The sequence below is a fragment of the Dermochelys coriacea genome, chromosome 20 (genome assembly GCF_009764565.3).
Source record: "Dermochelys coriacea isolate rDerCor1 chromosome 20, rDerCor1.pri.v4, whole genome shotgun sequence".
In the NCBI taxonomy this organism is placed as follows: Eukaryota; Metazoa; Chordata; order Testudines; family Dermochelyidae; genus Dermochelys; species Dermochelys coriacea.
The window spans coordinates 15,177,088-15,196,475 of record NC_050087.2 but is presented as its reverse complement, the minus strand read 5'-3'; the positions used below and the strand labels follow the sequence as shown (position 1 = coordinate 15,196,475).

Sequence of the window (19,388 nt, the reverse complement as noted above, 5' to 3'; positions counted from 1 at the left end):
TCTATATCTGGCACAGAAGCCTGACCTATTAGTAACAGTCCTACAACCTACCGTGTACAAGGTGTACATGACAAACGGCACACATCAAATTCCTCACTACTTTACTCTGGACTTTTACTCCACCCTCGAACCTGATTCACAGAGTTTTAGGTCAACAGGAACCATTAGATCATCTGGTCTCACCTCCTGCATAACACTGGCTGGAGAATTTCACCCACTTACCCCTGTATTGAGCCCAAGAACCTGTGCTGGATTAAAGTATATCCAGTCTTGATTTGAAGACATGAAGAGGTGGCCAATCCACCGCATCCCTTGGGAGTTTGTTCTAGTGGTTAAGCGTCCTCACTGTTAAAAACTGGTTCCTTATTTCTAATTTGAATTTATCTGGCTTTAACTTCCAGCCTTTGGTTCTTGTTATACCTTTTGCTGCTAGGTTTTTCCACCCGATCTAACCTCTCTCATTCATTATAGAGCAGTCACTGTTCACCTCCAATCAGCCCATGGTGCCAGCGCCCCCACCAAATATCTGCAAAGCTGCCTCATTCTCCCCCTTCAAATCCCTCCTCAAAAAAACTCGACAACCATTAGGCTGCTAGTGTGCAGAGACCACCACCCACAATGCTGACCAATACTTGTTTCCTTGCACTCCCCCATCTGTCTATATCCCTCTCTCTTGTCTTATTCTTTGAGTGTAAGACCCTTGGGGGGCGGGGTCAGTGGTTTTGCTCTGTTAAATTACAGCGCCTGGCAAAATAGGGTCCTGATCTCTGATGAGGCCACACAGTAATCATCACCAGCTTCTTTTCCCAACCCCAAGGTTGGGTAGGGCCAAGCTTTGGTAATACAAATAAAATAAAATAAGATAAAAAATAATATAAGAAGATTAACGAGCCTTTTAGTACCTGGCGTTTCCTCCCCATGAAGGTATTTATACATTAACTTAATCTAATGCACCCATGGCCCTCATAATTAGCCACATAAGCTGTATTGTAGCATTAGATTATGTGATATTTGTAAAAATCCACACAAGATCGGTGTAAGAAGTCAGGCATTTTATATCTATAGAATAATTGGTAAGGGGGCAGGAGAGGAAGCACAAGCAGGGTAGGGGATATTACAGCATAGGAATGTCAGAATGAAGGTGTCTCAGCCTTGTGTGACGCTGCAGCTGAGCTCAAACCCTCCCATCTGGACTATCGCCGCGAGTGCTGGTGCCGCATTTAAGTTGGGCAGCCAGCCATGGTCATGGCTTGGGAGAACTCGTCGAATTCCTGGCATAGGATCTGGAAATCCTCCTCCTGGCAGTCTTCCTCATTTGGCCACTTCTCGATCCAGGTGTCCTTGCTAATGATGTAGGTGATGCTGGAATGGAGAAGAAGGTTTGTATCTTTGATCTCTGGATTTACAGAGTAATCTACCTGCGTGGCTCCTCAAGACGGGCCAGGCTTTGCCCTGTTGGCGTAGCTCACACCCACGCTGGAGCAGGCTGGGCCACATCCAGAGGTTGATGAGTCTGTTACAGCCTTGGCTGACAGAGATGGGTCTTTTAGCTCAGGCAGTAGAGGGTCCTGCTTTAAGTTCCAGAGGTCCCAGATTCAACCCATGCCATTGTCAGCTCATCCAGGATCCTGATGCAGCATTGGCTGGAGTCTGAGGACCACATCTGACTTGCGTAAGAATTGAGCTGACTGCATCCATGTTTATCTTTAATATGGAGGTGGAATCTAGCAAGAGACTACAGTTCCCAGCATGCAAAGCTCTGCATTCAGCCACACATATATTAGGATGGAAGTCTCTGAAGAGGCAGCACCCTCCTTGTTAAAGAGGAAAGTGCCATTTTGGAACTCCCTGGTTATGGGCTTGGAGGACCCTGGGCTACCATGGGGTAACAACTCAATAAGGAAGCTCAGTTGAAGATATTGGATAAACTAGACAAAGGGCAACTGTTTCAGGTCACACATACTAAAGAGGCCCTCTCCTCTGGTCACTTTATCATCAGCGGGTGTCCCTGGTTATTATCCCATCACGTCAGATTGTAACAATCCCCTCAAAAATCTGACCCAACATTGCTAATAGGTAGGAGCCTACCAAATTCACAGCCGTGAAAAATGGGTCACGGACCGTGAAATCTCATCTTCATCATGAAATCTGGCTCTTGTGTGTGTGGGGGGGTGTCACAGTATTGCCATCCTTACTTCTGCACCGCCTTCAGAGCTGGGGTCTCGGCCAGCAGCTGTCACTCTACGGCCACCCAGCTCTGAAGGCAGGGCAGAAGTAAGGGTGGCAATACAGTGACCCCCTCCCACACAATAGTCTTGCAACCCCCTTTTGGGTTGGGATCCCCAGTTTGAGAAACGCTGATTTAAGGGCTTTACATGTCGATATTTTTAAATCCATATTCATGATTTGTGACAACACTGTGAAATTTAAGATTTAAATATCTGTAATTGTGAAATTCAAAAATGTCTAAAATCCTATGACTGTGAAATTGACCAAAATGGACCATGAATTTGGCAGGGCCCTATTAATAGGGCTGGTAGAAAATTTTCCATGGAAACAATTTTATCAGTGGAAAACTGGGGTTTTGACTAAATGCAATATTTTGTGAAGTGTCAGCTTTCAGGAGAAAATATACATTTTCCATTCAAAAACCAAATACTTGAAAACTGAAGTATTTCAATTCAGCTGTTGCCATGGTGCCTCATGGGAGATGTAGTTGGGTTTACTCATGCTTCCATTCTTCTCTATGGGCCACAATCCCCAACCAGACTACATATCCCATGGTGCCCTGCACCAGGAGACTCCTATGATGGAATGTCCCCCCCTCACTAAGAGGTGAGAAAGTGTTGCATCATGGGAAATTTAGTCTGACCAAGGAGCCCAGCCTATAGAGCATGAGGCACCCAAACTATAAATTCCATGAGGCACCACGGTGGCATTTCCAAATCAAAATATTTTGTTTTTTCACCAAAAAGTAGAAATTTTCCATGGAAAAAGCCTATTTTCCAGCCAGCTCTAATTGTAAGGCTCAGATTTTGTCAGGGATATTTTTAGTAAAACTCATGGACAGGTCATGGGTAAAAAACAAAAATTCATGGAAGCCCGTGATCTGTCTGTGAGTTTTACTAAAAATATCCCTGACAAAATGGAGAGGAAGGAAAATCCAGCACCCACAGCTGCTAGGGATGCTGGGATCCTGTCGCCACCTGCTACAGCTGGGCAACTTCGGGGACCCCACCATCCATGCTCTCAGCAGCTGGGAGCTCGGGATTCCCCTGTTGCCCGGCGGCTAGGAGCTGCTGGGGACCCACCTCCAGCAGCGGCTGAGAGCTGCGGGGCTACCAGCTGACAGCTTCAGCCCTGGGCCAGAAAACGTCAGGGAGGTCTCTGGAAGTCACAGATTCCCTGACCTCCGTGACATAATCAGGGTCTTAGTCATAGATCATGAAGAGGCCTCTTGAGAATTTACTGCCTTGGGGTTTGTTTGGGTCTCTCTATAGCTACAGTAAACTGGATAACAACAACAACAATACTTTGTCTCATGGGAGCAACTAGGAGCCTGAGTCACGTATCAGAGCCTCCTTGTGCTAGATGCTGTAAAAACTCAGACCAAAAAGACAGGCTGTGCACCAGTCTAAGTCTCTTTGACATATTTTTATCGACAATACATATTTTGCAATGTAGAAACAGTTAAATATTAATTTTCTATCATGGCACAGAGATGATAATTGCACAGTAAATTAATATTTTCCCACCCTTTCTAGCAGGTAATTCACCCCAATTCAGCGCCAAAGGACTATGGACTGATAAACCCCACAACTACTTGGACACACTGACAGCACTATAGCTGTGCTTAGTGTTAGTGAAACACGGGTGGCCGCTAGTACTAGTTAAGGCGAAACTGCATCTGCAATCTCCAGCCCTACAGCGCAGACCCGAAGAAACTCGGAGGGTAGGTTACTTACTTCGTTTTCAAGTCCCACAAGTCACTGCTGAGTCCCCAGATCAAGTAGTCCTTGTTAGGCTCCAGCCTCAGAGACTCCCTGCACTTCACGTGACTGATGAACGGGCGGGTTTCTCCTAGTGGATTTTCATCAGTCCCTGAGGAAGAGAAGAAAGATGGTCAGTTAGATGTTCCTGGTGGGGGAGCCAGCGGAGCTTGTTTATCAGTGTCCAGAAGGAGGAGCTCTTACCTGCTTTAATGACTCCCAAAATGTTCATCATGTAGGTGTCATAACTGTTTGATTCTTCAGTTCCAACAAGCCTGGTTTTATAGACTGAGGGGGAAGAAAGTGAAACACTGGTTAAAGACTGTAGCAGTTTTCTGTTGGGAAACTGGTGTGTGATCAACTCACGGAGAGGCAGAGAGAATTAATCAAACAGGGTAGAAGACCTTGACCCATTCCATTTGTTCTAAGATTCCCCCAGGGCTTGGATTAGGAGCTTCACATCATTCTTTTGATCTGGTGCTGATAATAGTGACATAAGTGGTAGCCAGACAGTTTAGTCAAGGGACAATTTGGCAGCTTGTCATAAGAAAGTCCATACCGGGTCAGCCCAAAGGTCCATCTAGCCCAGTATCCTGTCTTCTGACAGTGGCTATTGCCAGGTGCCCCAGAGGGAATGAACAGAATAGGTAATCATCAAGTGATCCATGTCGTGTTGCCCATTCCCAGCTTCTGGCAAACAGAGGTTAGGGACACCATTCCTGCCCATCCTGCCTAATAGCCATTGATGGATCTATCCTCCATGAACTTATCTAGTTCTTTTTTGAACCCTGTTATAATCTTGGCCTTCACAACATCCTTTGGCAAGGAGTTCCACAGATTGACTGTGCGTTGTGTGAAAAAATACTTCCTTTTGTTTGTTTTAAACCTGCTACCTATTAATTTCATTTGGTGACCCCTAGTTCTTGTGTTATGAGAAGGAGTAAATAAAACTTCCTTATTTATTCTCCACCCCAGTCATGATTTTATAGACCTCTGTAATATCCCCTCTTAGTCGCCTCTTTTCCAAGCTGAAAAGTCCCAGCCTTATTAATCACTCCTCATATGGAAGCCGTTCCAGAGGCCTAATAGTTTGTGTTGTCCTTTTCTGACCTTTTTCCAATTCTAATATATCTTTTTTGAGATGGGGTGACCACATCTGCATGCAATATTCAAGACATGGGCATACCATGAATTTATACAGTTAAATATCTGTAATCGTGATACAGCAACATATTTTCTGTCTTATTATCTATCCCTTTCTTAATGATTCACAACATTCTGTTAGCTTCTTTGACCGCCACTGCACATTGAGTGCATGTTTTCAGAGAACTATCCACAACGATGCCAAGATCTCTTTCTTGAGTGGTAACAGCTAAATTTTATATGTATAGTTGGGATTATGTTTTCCAATGTGCATTACTTTGCATTTATAACTTCAAGAGCTGCACTTAAACTGGGGTTCACAGAGTGAGTGGCCAGAGAGGCCAATGGAGACTCCAGATTGATACTGTAAGCCTTCTATTTGGGTCAAAATGGAGAATTGCAGGCCCTGGGCCAAAGCAAGAGCATCAGATCTCAATCGGAATATTTCTGTGCATGAGGTTGGATTTGAATTCTTAGACCTTCTGGTTTTGGCTCTGGGTTGGGTTCCAAATCAGAAGCGGTCCATTTTCCAGATCTTGTTGGTAAAGCAGGTGAGATCTCATGAAAACAGCTGATTTTGTGAGATTTCTGCCATTTTGGGGACCCAAAATCTCACGAGTCTCTTGTACAGGTAAATCCAAAACCTGAGTTCAACCTCAGATCCAGCTGTAAGTGTGGACCGTGTCTCTACTCTCACATGTAAGACTCTGCAGATCCAAAGAGCAGTTTTACCATAATCGACTCCAGGTTCACATGACATCTCAATTCGTTTGTTCAGGGTGATGGGCCCCCTCATCTTGTGCTGCAGGAAGCAGTTTTCTGGGGGGGGAGGAGGAAGAAGGGAGTCACCAGGGAAGACATTCAAGTAGACCAGGGCGAAATTTTTCAAACACAATTTATTCGGCACAAAAGGCAGAATCAGCGACACTGAAACATAGTGCGAATTCATGTCAAATTCACCAAATTGTTTGGTTTTGAACTCTGCCTCCCCAAATTCTGAAATATCTAAACATTAAACATGAGAGGAGAGCTAGGGTGCATTATTAAATGCTCCAAGAACCTGTATCCTAGCCTGCCCTGATGTAAGCAGAAACAGGACCCTCCTTACCCTCCGCGCACCGACAAACGTCCCCATGACAGATCTTATTGAGAAAGCCGCTCTCTTTAGGCAGGCGGTAGAACATGGTGCATCGGTCCACTACAGAAAAAGCAGAGAATCACAGGTTAGTAGATTTTAAGGACTCAAGGCACAACTGGGATCTCGCTTGACCCCATGCCTCACACAGACTGTAGAATTTCACCCGCCATATCCGCATCAAGCCCATAACTTGTGACTGAGCCAGGCTCTGTTGTTTAGAAAGACATCCAGAGATGGGAAGCAGGGGTGCCAGAGGTCAGGAGGTCTGTGGCCCCATCACTTTTTATTGGCTGTAAGGGAGGAGGGGAGGAAAGGAGGGAGTGGGGGGCAGGGTGTTTGGGGGAAGAGGTGGTGCGGGAGCAGGGCTCGGGGAGAAGAGGCGGTGTCAGGGTGGGGGCTTGGCAATGCGAGGGCAGGGCCTCAGGGGAATGGCGGTCTGAGGGTGGGGGGCTCAGAGAGAAGATGCAGCATGGGGGTGGGGACTCGGGGGGAAGGAACGGCATAGGGGGGCAGGGTCACAGTTCAGACACCGGTGGTCAGCCCACTTTCAGGAAGCTTCCGCCACTCCTTAGGGGACAACTCTGAAGCCCTTTCTCAAGACAAAGTCTCACTGAGGTCATTGCCAGAGTATTGACTGAGCAAAGTGTGAATCACGACAAAGAGCAGTGAGAGAGATTTTAATGTTTTGAGTCTCTTGGGGAGACCCAGGCGGTGCTGTGCCCTAGAAGAGACCAACTGGCCATTTAATCTGGAGATTATCCTGAATCAAATCCTTGTATTTTCATTTCATAGATTGAGAGATTTTAAAGCCAAACTAAATGCTAAACTACTTATGCTAACCAATCTGTTCCACCTTGCCTTTAACTGTGACGCTCGGAGTACCTTTCCCAGACCTGAAGAAGAGCTCTGTGTGTCTCGAAAGCTTGTCTCTCTCACCAGCAGAAGTTGGTCCAATAAAATACATTACCTGCCCCACCATGTCTTTTTGATTTCATGACAATATCAAGAGATTTCCCGTGGTAGCACTTTCCAATGATTTATTGCCCTCAACTTCTGAGCAGCCCAAGCTTTGTGGAAGTTTGGATCTGGATATGAATTTCCTGACTCACCTTTCTACCAGATACTACACAGGAAGGCATGAAATGCACCTTACTGTGCCACATGGCTTGTCTGTTCTTTCCTCCTCCCGACTGGTGATCAGTTCATGCTTTGAAGCAAGAAGAATGAGAACTCTTGTCACTACTTTTTTTTCCACCAAATGCATCCGATGAAGTGAGCTGTAGCTCACGAAAGCTTATGCTCTAATAAATTTGTTAGTCTCTAAGGTGCCACAAGTACTCCTTTTCTTTTTGCGAATACAGACTAACACGGCTGCTACTCTGAAACTTGTCACTACTGGTGCTTTTCTTATTCATGCACCTGATCAATTTCTGTATTCCCATAAGATGTTTGCTGCCATGATAACAGAAAACTCTGAGTGTCTGGGGAAAGGGACATATTGGGCATGACCCCAGTAATGAGAAAAGATACAGCTCACTGTTACCTAAAGAGTAATACTCATAGACTTTGACAGACCCCGGCTGAACGAGACCAACTTCGAAAAACTGATGAGCTTTAAACTGCAGGCATTCCTCCTCCATATGTGAAACCTGGGCAGGGAAAGAACAGAAAAGGAATGCTTAGGTCTTTGGAAAGGAAGAAATGGCAGAGGAGACAAAAAGGCATGAAAGAGAGAAAGGCTGAAGGAGAAAGAGTGATACACAGGGGATCAAATTCAGCTGTTGGTGTTAGCTGGTGCATCTCCCATTAAAGACCACAGGACCTGTGCACAATTTATCCTGTGGGCGATTCTGACATCAGTTATACCTGGGCGTCTCTGGGGACACCCGGGAGTGCAATTTGGCTAAAGCAGAAGCCTGCAGCAGTAGTTCCTGAATTTAACACAAGATCAGAGAACGCCCTACTAAAGTCTTACCTTGTCCAGGTAGATGATGAGGGTGCTTCTGTCCGAAGGAGAGCTGTCAATTTCATACTTGGAAATGTATCTGTCAACCCCTCTGGAAAGCTAATCACAATGAAGGAAAAGCAAGAAGCATCACAGTAAGGCAGGGACGCAAAATCCTGTAGCAGCACCAAAATGAGTCAAGCCCCACTACTAAGCCATATAATATGGATGTGATCATATGTCCCTCTAGTGGCAGGCCTGCATAATGCCCGACCCTACTTTGAGCTGAAAGAGTTATTGCTTTAGGTCAAGTGCAAGAGGGTCGGGCTAAAGGTCCCAGGTACAGTCCTCACTGACGATCATGATTTCTGTATGCATGGCGGCCTATTTCACATACAACACAATACTGCCTGATGGTAATGAGTTTCCATTGCTGACCAGAGGAGACCTGCCGTCCTACAACTGAAAGGCTCCATGGCCCGATGCCTTGAGCCATCCAGCTGCTAACCTCCTTGTGTAGCTTCCACATCTCAGACAGTGGGAAGAACCTCCCCCAGCTGGAGCTTTAAGCTCTGCTTAGCCTGGGCCTTCCTGTTCTACCGAACAGGTCGGATGATGCCAACATACTCTGGTCAGATCATCCAAATCTGGCGAGAAGCCCGTGAGCATGGAAACATCGAGGATCGACATTGTGGCATCAACCACTCCGAGGTATCTAGCGGGGAAAAGAAAATGCCTTTGCATCAAAATTTAACACTGAGAAACCCATTTTGAAATTGACTTGCCATTTCTTAATATTTCTTCTGCTGTCCTCTAGGAAAATCTATAGCCTGTGAGCATCTATCCCCATATACAACCATCTATCTCTCTCTCTATCCCCACATACACCCCTCTATCTCTCCCCACAGTATCCATACATTTCTGAAGCTCCCACCAACACAGTATGATATTAAGCAGTAAAGCCCATCTGTCTGAGGAATTTAGGACCAGATTTGCGACGAGTAAAACTAACCTAAAGAGTTTTACCAAAACAGATCAGCAGGTTAGGTGCCTAACTCCCACTGAAAGTCAATGAGAGTGAGACACTTAACTCCCCACTAGGCACCTATCTGCATTATTTGGCCACTTAAATACTTTTGTAGATCTGGGTCCTTTTCCTTGCTTAGATGCTCCAGTTGCAATGAGGGACAGTGAAAAATTAAAAACTCAAAACCGAATATTCTTTGCAATTTGATTCAAATTTTCAAAATTAAAAAAAAAAGTCGATTTGCATGGGAAAGGAAACAATGCATCATGTAACATTTTTACACTCCAGTGCAGGCCTGCCTTCCCTATTTGAGTGGAAAATGCTTCCGTTTCAAACATGTCGTGGCTGCAAATCCACAGGCTCTGGAAAATAATGTCCTACTTTGCTTGCGGAACTGGCCATTTGGACAGAAATTCAACAAGAAATGAAAGATCTCATTTGTTGAAATGCCTGGAATAAGAGGGTGAACTAGTTGCTTGGAAGTTTCTAGCCAGAACGGTTGCATGACAATGCTGGAAATTAGCTATAAAGTCTATTTATCTGTCTCTCGCTCTCTAGGTATTATTGATCTTATTAATTATTGTAGACCCTAGGACCCCAGTTATTGTGCTGGGCGCTGTAAAAACATAGACCCAAAAGATGTTCCCTCCCACAAAGATCTTACAGTTCAAGGACAAGGCCAGATATAACAGGTGGAGACCGACCGATGGGAAAGCCCAAGAAAACAATGAGACAATATTGGCCAGCATGATGGGCCCTGGCCTCAGCTCACCTGCTGCCTAATTGTTGTCAATTTTTTTGTGTGGGCATCAAAGCAAAGGAGAGTTTAAAGACAAGATTAGAGGGACAGTGAGGTAGCTTTTTGGATACTTACATGAGGTACTTATATGGCTCTCATCACAGCAGGGCCTAGCCCCTTCTCTATTCCTGACCGGGAATTTAAAGCATGACAACCAGAGACTTTCCTTGAGAAAGCCATTGCAGGATTTATACAAGACCAGTGCATGCTGAGCCAGGATCCTTCCATGTAGACCAGCAACAAACCCAGCTGTGCTGCAGTGTGGTCTAGTGCATAGAGCACTGGACTGGAACTCAGGAGACCTAGTTTCTATTCCCAGCTCTGCCCCAAACCTCCTGAGTGAGGTTAGGCAAGTCACATCACTGCTCTGTGTCTCAGTATTTACCCACCTGTAAAATCAGGGTAATGATATTGTTTTCCTTTATAAAGTACTTTGAGATCTCCTAATGACAAGGGCTAGATAACAGCTGGGGCTCATAATAGTTATTCAGAAATACTGGTCCTTATTCTATGGAAGTGTGTCCTGTGTAACTATATTCATAGATTCTAAGGCCAGAAGGAACCATTGTGATCGTCTGTTCTGACCTCCTGTATAACACGGGCCACAGAACTACCCCAGAATAATTCCTATTTGAGCTAGCGTGTATCTTCCAGAATACCCCCCAGTTTTGATTTAAAAATTGCCTGCGATGGAGAATCTGCCACACTCCTTGGTAAAGTGTTCCAATGGTTAGTTATCCTGGCTGTTAAAAATTTACACTTTATTTGTAAATTTGAATTTGTCTAGCTTCAACTTCAACATTATCATTAAAGGTCAGTGTTCTCACCTGGTGCAGATTCTGATGAAGATTGAACGCAGGGCTCCTTCTGGCATCTTAGCTAGAAATGTTTCAAAAGAGGAAAAAATATTTTTTGGTGTAAGTTTCATTTTTGTTTTGTAAAAGGCCCCCAAACTTGGAAACTCAGCACTTTAATCGAATAGATCCTAGAGCTGGGGTGAAAAAAATCCCAAAGGAACCGGCCACTCTGAAGGTTACCTGACACACAAGCTAAAAAGCAGCATTGCCAACTCTTGTGGTAAGTCTTACGATTTTTGGTGGGTTTCTTTAAGCTCCAGCTCCTGGAAACAAAAGATAGCATGAGAATCTCGGCTTTCACTTAGCATAAAAATCCGTTTCTAGACCTTGAGGTTGTGGAGAAAAGCTTTAAAATGTGAAGTGGGAGCAACTGAAAGACTCAGAAACCAGAAAGCAAAGAAAACAAACTCCAAATGTATTAATTTTAAAAAATCTCATGATTTTAAGCAGATGTCATTGTGTTTTGGGGACACGACTAATGGGTTTTGAATGCGTGAGTGGTTGTGTGTTATCAGGAGAGGCAGGCCTGAATCAGAAGCTCGGATCTGAACTCCCTTGTACTTTGGAAAGTTCAGATCTTGATCCAAAACTCCTGGCTGGCCCTGATCTCTCCTAGAGGCCAAGACAAAATCCTGGCTCTGGCATAGGCTATATCTACACTACGCGCTAGGGTTGTGATTCCCCGGCTCATGTATGCATACTCATGCTAGCTCTCATCAAGGGTATAAATAGTAGTGTGGCTGCAATCAGTACTCAGCGGGGCTAGCCGTGCCTCTGTTGCTTACCCATGGCACGGCAGTGACATCACTATTTATACTCATGCTAGCGTGGGTACGTGAGCACCCCTAACCTGTAGTGGGCACATAGCCCAGGGGGTCTCAAACTGGGGGTCGGGACCCCTCGGGGGGGGGGGGTCACAATTTTATTACATGGGAAGTCGCGAGCGGTCAGCCTCCACCCAAAACCCTGCTTTGCATTCAGCGTTTATAATGGTGTTAAATATATAAAAAACATGCTTTTAATTTATAAGGGGGGTCGCACTCAGAGGCTTGCTATGTGAAAGGGATCAGCCAGTACAAAAGTTTCAGAACCACTGACATAGCCTAAGTGTGTGTGCTCATTTCTCCCCCTAGGGCTCAAATCCAGCACAGTAGCCAGTTTAGTCAGCCAAGTTATTAGCTAAAGAAGCAACAGGTCACATTTTCAGTGCTGATGGCTGTAAGTCCGAGCCCACTGACAAGTGCGATGACTTGACCTACGAGGCAACATGAGTGCTCCCAAACTTTCGACCCTTATATCTATAGCAAGCCGAATCGAGCCCTAGATCTGAGCACCCAACCCCTGGGAGAAGTTTCAGAGTAGCAGCCGTGTTAGTCTGTATTCGCAAAAAGAAAAGGAGGACTTGTGGCACCTTAGAGACTAACAAATTTATTAGAGCATAAGCTTTCGTGAGCTACAGCTCACTTCATCGGACCAAATGCATCCGATGAAGTGAGCTGTAGCTCACGAAAGCTTATGCTCTAATAAATTTGTTAGTCTCTAAGGTGCCACAAGTACTCCTTTTCTTCCTGGGAGAAGTGTGGACCCAGTTCTAAACTTCTTGATTCAGACTCATCTCCCATTTAGAGGGAGCAAATCCCAGAGTCCCATGCCTGACTTTTCATCCATATTGTATTGTGGGATAATGAAATGTTCTAACCCTGCTGATCACAGGTGTCATGATGACAGCATGCTGTCCTGCAGCTGGACTGACCCTGTGTCGGAACACGTAGTGCCTAGTGATAACAGTAATATTAGCAAAAGAAAAAAGACGTAATAATAATACCTAGCGCTATAGTATTTTTCATTTTCATTTTACAGTGTCATTATCCCCATTTTATAGCTGGGGAGACTGAGATACAGAAAGGTGAAGTAAGCTGTCCAAGGTCACCCAGCAGTCCAGTGGCAAAAAGGGAACAGAACCCGGATGTCCGGAGTACCAGGCCAGTGCTCTGTCCACTAGGAAACATTACTGCATTTGCTAACCTACCCGCCTTGACCTCACTATTACTTTATGCCCCACCCAACTCTGCACTGGTCTGGTGGTTAACACAGTTCCTGGTTTTGACCCAAACTCCGTGGGAAAGTAACTGAAATGCTCTGTTCCCCCTGTATAAAGGGAATAAGACTCCTCCCTTTGGCTGGTTAGACTGGAAGTTCTTTGGGGCAGGGACTGTCTCTTACCATTTGTATGTACAGCGCCTGGCACAAAATGTCCTTGATCTTGGTTGAAGCCTTTAGGTCTTGCTCTAATACTAATATTTCTATTCTGGTCCTTCCACTCTGTGCATCCTGTTCTCCTGGTCTTAAGTTAGGCCACAATTCTGGAAACATTTATGCACATCTTTGATTTTACGCTCATTTGACTTCAATGGGACTTCTCGTGTATAAAGTTAAATACTTGTGTAGGTGTTTGGGTAGCAATAGCAAACTTAATTTAACCAGTCAGAAGGTAACTTACCATTCTGGGCTTCCCTGACAGACACTCTCAAGTCAAAGTTCTTACACTGAGATGTATCCTCCGGTATCTTTGCATTGTAAACAGTTACCACAGTCAAGGTTCCTTGTCCGATGCCTCTCGCTCTCACAACAAAGTCTTTATTCAGCCTAGTCTGTAAAGAATACGCAGTCAGATTGGGTGACTCTTAAATTTTTTAATTTTAAATAGGCCAGTGCCGATGAAACGTTCCAGACTAATAGTTTGCAAGATTTCTGATATTCTCTAGGCCCAAACAGGTGCAGGGTGAACTTCATACACACCTACTGTCCCCTTAATGGGCTTACATTTGTTCTTCTAAAGCAGTACATAAATGCTAAGTCTTATTACAGAAGGGAGTTCACTGTCATTCACTCCTTCAGCCATTAGTTTCTTTGCTGAGCCTGTCAACAAGAGCGATGGGGATTCGCCATCAATGAATGGAGACCTCCCAACTCATCTCATGCAGGACAGTAAACAACCATCTGATGGTAATGCCTAGAGCTGGGCAAATAACTATGGAGCTGGGTGAATAAATGATCTTTCGGTTTGCTGGTAGGTCCAAAAAAATTGGCAAAAAAAATTAGGTTCAACCTGAACCAAATCTGAAAATTACAAAAATGTTTGGCAAATCAAAAAAAAAAATCCATTTTGGGTGGAAAGAAGCCTTTGTTAAGGGGTAGATTCACAGAAGGGCAGCAGGAAGAGGTAGTGCTCTGCTTGCGACTTTTAGCTCAGTGGGACTCAGCTGGAATATTGAAGGCCCTTGTTCAATTCCCCTCTGCCTGCGGAAAAGGGTTTTGCACTGCGGTCTCCCATATTGCACACAGGTATCCTGGCCACTGGGCTATGAGATATTTTCATAAGGGCTTTCTCAAGCTCTCCAATTTGAGCTGTTCCTCTTTTCAGAAATAATTACTCTCACTGGAGCAAATGTAAATGGAGCGAGGGCAGGGCGGAGCACCCACTGGGAAAAAGAAAAAAGTCAGTGTCTGTGGTGCCTAAGGACCCCGAGATTGGGCACCCTGGGGATCCAGGGATCCACGAAGCACCCTGAGGATCCAGAGCACAGACGCTTGGATTTCCCTCACAGCCATCCTAGTGCATGGCCAGGAAGGGGCCCTCAGTAGGATCTGTGGCAGCAGGAAAAAACAGTACCTCCGCCGTTCTGAGCACCATAGCAGTCTCATACTCAATCCTGTAAGTGAGGGGTTTAGCACGGCCAGGCAGAAGAACAGAAACATCCAAATTCAACTCCTGGTGTAGTGGGATGTCTATCTGGTACTGCGCAAGAGCCTGGAACACCATGATGATAGCCTGGAAGACCAGGAAAAAGACAAGAGGGTTACACCTTATTGTCCTATTGCCATGAACCAAGGGCCTGCATCCCTTTGGCTCCCGAATTACCCCAGTGGCCCGTGAATGAGATCAGAACCCAACCCTGACTGTTTAATGAACAGGAACTGAAAATACAACAACAGTTAACTCTCAGCATTAGATGTTACACAGGATAGCAGGAGGTATATTTTTGTGCGGTGATTAACAGATAGTCATTAACACAGACATGAGCCAGCCCAGTAGCAGAGGCTCTTGGGGAAATGGTTATCCATCTGCTATAAGCCACTATAGGCCTTATGTTTAGGTTAGACATTAGGAATACTTTTTAACTGTAAGGATAGTTAAGTACTGGAACAAATTACCTAGGGAGGTTGTGGAATCTCTGTCATTGGTGTTTCTTAAGAATAGGTTAGACAAACACCTGTCAGGGATGATCTAGGTAATACTCCGTCCTACCTCAGTGCAGGGGACCAGGCTAGATCAGTGGTTCTCAACCAGGGGTGTACATTACCCTGGGGGTACACAGCAGTCTTTCAGGGGTTACATCAACCCATCTTGATATTTGCCTAGTTTTACAACAGGTGACATAAAAAGCACTAGCGAAGTCAGTAAAAACTAAAATTTCATACAATGACCTGTTTACACTGCTCTATATACTATACACTGGAATGTAAATACAATATTTATATTTCAAATCGATTTATTTTATAATTATATGGTAAAAATGAGAAAGTCAGCAATTTTTCAGTGATAGTGAATGTGACATTTGTATTTTTATGTCTGATTTTGTAGGCAAGTAGTTTTTAAGTGAGGTGTAACTTGGGGTTACACAAGACAAATCAGACTCCTGAAAGGGGTACAGTAGTCTGGAAAGGTTGAGACACTGGACTAGATGACCTAGCAAGGGCCCATTCTGCCCTATATTTTTATAATTCTAGGATTAACAGGAGCCATGTCTCAACTGTATGGGGCACAACAAATGAGTGGCAATTTATACACATAAAAAGTTACATATGAAGTATTTGTAACAGCGAGGATCATTAACTGTTGGGACAATTTATGAAGGGTCATGGCGGATTCTCCACCATGGGCAATTTTTAAAATCGAGATTGGATGTTTTTCTATAAGCTCTGCTCTAGTTCAAAAAGGAATTATACTGGGGAAGCTCTATGTCCTGTGTTATACAGGAGGTCAGAACGGACGCTCACAGCAGTCCCTTCTGACCTTGGAAACTATGAATTTATACTAGGTTATCATGTCTACCTCCTGGACTAACACACAATTGTTCCCTATGGTGGAGTCTCCCTCTCAGTGGATCAAGTGATGGGGTTTCCATTCCTTCTAATGGGAGACCTTCCCACAAAACACATGGTTATGTCTGCCAAAGATGATACTCACTTGGGTAGATCCATACCCCCCTTCATAGAATTTTTGCTCTGTCAGCCATCTGACTATGGGTCTGACCAATTCGTACTTCTTCATGCGCAGCAAGGCCAGCAAAGCATACGAGGTGGCCTCAATGCTGAAGGTGTGGGTGTTCGCGTCTTCCCAGCGATTTCCCTCTAAATGCCATAAAAGAACGAGAACTAGAATAATCTTCACCAGGACACAGAACGGCACATTCTGAGCCGCTCCAAATGGAAACTACCACCTCTTGAACCATACCCATGTGAAGACTGGTCAGTGTGACGCAAATCCATAGCTACATAGATATTCCCACAGAAAATATCTAAGTGCTACAGAAGGACGACTGGTCTTGCAGTTAAGATGCTGGCTTAGGACTCGGATCCGGGCTCAGTTCCCAGCTCTGCAACAAGCTATTTTGGACAAGTCGCATGGGGTACATGTATACTGTGATAAAAGACCCATGGCAAAGCTGCAGCTGGCCCGGGTCAGCTAACTTGAGCTCATGGGGATCAGGCTGCGGGACTATAAAATGGCAGTATACATTTGAGCTTGGGCTGAAGCCCCCATTCTGGGAAGTCCCAACAGGGTCTCAGAGCCTAAGCCTGAGTGACCATGCTGCAGTTTTATAGCTCCATTGCCCAAGCCCTGCGAGCCCAAATCAGCTGACCCAGGCCAGCTGCGGGTCTTCTACAGCAGCATAGACATTCTCTCTGGGTCTTAAGTTTCCCCATCAGTCTGCCTTGTCTACATAAACTATGATTTTCAAAGGAGCCTGAAAGAAGTAAGCAACCCACTCTCATTGGGCCTAATGAATTTGAATAGGTGCCTTTGAACTAGACTGTAAGCAGTGTGGGATAAGGGCTGTCTCTTGCCATGTGCCTAGCAAAAGGGGGCCCTGATCTTGGTTGGGTGTTACTGTAGTACAGATTAGAATAATATCAGGCCTACTAACCAATACTCACTGTTAAACAAAACCACACCAAACTCTCAGCTGTTGTAGATCTCACGAGCCCTTTGATCACTTTCCCCCTTTCTCCTGTGAGCTCCCTCCCGATTTGGCCACATCTTTCTGGTACAGAGAACCCGCCAATAATCTACCTGTTGAAGTGCTCATAAGCACTTTCTCGCTGTCCAGTCCCCCCATTAGGGCTAAGGCATAGGACACGAGAGCCACCGTGTAAGGTCTTCTCAGAGATGGATATCTTCTGGCCAAGTATTCCCCAGCTTTGTTAATGCTGTTCTCCAGACTCTGGGCGGTCAAAAAAACAAAACAAAACAAAACAAACACATCAAGAAACCAAACCTACAGATCAGGCTGAAATTCTATTAACTTTTATATTTTAAAAAAACAATTCATAGAATTGTATTGGGTGTGAATTTCGTTCTCCCCACACACACCCTTCCACCACTGTGCCTTACCATTGACCCTGGCTCCACTAAAGGTTAGAGAGGGGAGTGCATCCTACGTGGTCCACTTGGGTCTTGGGTCCCCTGGTGAAACTACTAACATGGGGGCCAACCGGGAGGGTGGGTTTTAGAGGCTTGTCTGTTAGGAACTGTACAGACACACCCTCCTTCCACAATTCACTTCCCATAGGAGAACTAAAAACCTTAACAACATTTTTCCATCACTGCAGGTCTGAATTTGAGGGGAACAAAGGCTCTAGAAGTGAAAGACTCCATGTCCCATTGGCAATCCATCGAGCTAGCCAGGCCCTCTGAATACTTTTGCTGTTTTTACTGCTTCTATCCAATACTGGAAATGGAGACCAGCCTGGCCTAGCTGGATGGCCGTATTCGGAAATTCCTCTCTTTTACTGGCAATAACAAGGAAAAAAATGAAAGGAGGAGGATCATAGAATCATAGAATATCAGGGTTGGAAGGGACCTCAGGAGGTCATCTAGTCCAACCCCCTGCTCAAAGCAGGATGGTCTTGCAGGGACAGCATTGGGCTGGCAACCTGGGCACTAGTGGCAGGTTTGGATAATTTTTGGAGGTTCCCAGAATGGGTCCAAGTCCCCCCCCCCACATCTGCCTAAGGCTCTGGGAGGGAGTTTGGGTGCTGGGTGCGGGCTCTGGGCTGGGGGCGTGTAGGAGGGGATGTGGGCTCTGGGAGAGATTTTGGGTGCAGGCTCTGGGCTAGGGGGTATGGGGGGGTGTGGGCTCTGGGAAGAAGTTTGGGTGCAGGAGGAGATTTGGGCTCTGGGAAGGAGTTTGGGTAAGGGGGGGTGAGGGGTTGGATTCTGGGAGGGAGTTTGGGTGTGGGCTCTGGAATGGGGCGGGGGGTGCAGAACGGGGGTCAGGGGGTCGGCGCTTACCTCAGGTGGCACCGGCTCCCAAAAGCGACCCGCACACCCCTCTGGCAGTGGCTTGGCACTCAGGGCGGGGGCAGGGAGACACCCTTCTCCCCCAGGTGCTGCAGAGACATACTGGCTGCTTCCAGGAGAGATGCGGAGCGGGCAGGTAGAAAGCCGCCTTAGTCCCACTGCTCTGCCAGTGGAGGAGGTGGCGGTGGCTGGGGGCCCCTGGCCTGGGCCCTTTTAAATTGCAGGGGCGCCAGGCGGGGCCGGGGGAGAGACCTGGCCCCGGACATTGGTGGAGCCAGGGCCCCGGGCTCTGAATATTCCTGGAGCCCAGGCACCACAGGCCCATACAACTTGCTGCCCCTGAACCTGGGTTCAATTCCTGGTTCTCCTCCCCATTTTCTGCATGGCTCTGGGCACATCAGTTACATAAGAACATAAGAACGGCCATACTGGGTCATACCAAAGGTCCATCAAGCCCAGTATCCTGTCCTCTGACAGTGGCCAATGGCAGGTGCCCCAAAGGGAATGAACAGACAGGTTTTCATCAAGTGATCCATGCTCTGTCACCCAATCCCAGCTTCTGGCAAACAGAGGCTAGGGACACCATTCCTGCCCATCTAATAGCCATCGATGGACCTATCTTCCATGAATCTATCTAGCTCCCTTTTGAACCCCGTTATAGTCTTGGCCTTTACAACCCCCTCTGGCAAGGAGTTCCAGAGGTTGACAGAGCGTTGCATGAAAAAATACTTTCTTGTGTTTGTTTTAAACCTGCTACCTATTAATTTCATTTGGTGGCCCCTTGTTCTTTTAGTATGAGAAGGAGTAAATAACACTTCCTTATTTACTTTCTCTGTACCACTCATGATTTTATAGACCTCTATCATATCCCCACTTAGTCGCCTCTTTTCCAAGCTGAAAAA

General features: G+C 45.7%; 1 protein-coding gene across 1 annotated transcript in view; it reads right to left on the bottom strand.

The window, feature by feature from the left end:
- Positions 1–463: 463 nt before the first annotated feature.
- LOC119846023 (venom factor-like) overlaps positions 464–19,388 on the bottom strand; it is a 58,078-nt gene continuing 39,153 nt past the window's right edge. The window contains exons 28-40 of the mRNA XM_038379131.2: positions 17,257–17,407; positions 16,150–16,313; positions 14,572–14,730; positions 13,399–13,549; positions 10,869–10,920; positions 8,843–8,930; positions 8,246–8,335; positions 7,814–7,919; positions 6,241–6,330; positions 5,865–5,951; positions 4,194–4,277; positions 3,966–4,101; positions 464–1,362 (exon numbers count right to left, since the gene is read on the bottom strand). Coding sequence (XP_038235059.1) covers positions 1,221–1,362; positions 3,966–4,101; positions 4,194–4,277; positions 5,865–5,951; positions 6,241–6,330; positions 7,814–7,919; positions 8,246–8,335; positions 8,843–8,930; positions 10,869–10,920; positions 13,399–13,549; positions 14,572–14,730; positions 16,150–16,313; positions 17,257–17,407 — 1,500 coding nt within the window. The 3' untranslated portion in view covers positions 464–1,220. The remainder of the gene's footprint in view (positions 1,363–3,965; positions 4,102–4,193; positions 4,278–5,864; positions 5,952–6,240; positions 6,331–7,813; positions 7,920–8,245; positions 8,336–8,842; positions 8,931–10,868; positions 10,921–13,398; positions 13,550–14,571; positions 14,731–16,149; positions 16,314–17,256; positions 17,408–19,388) is intronic.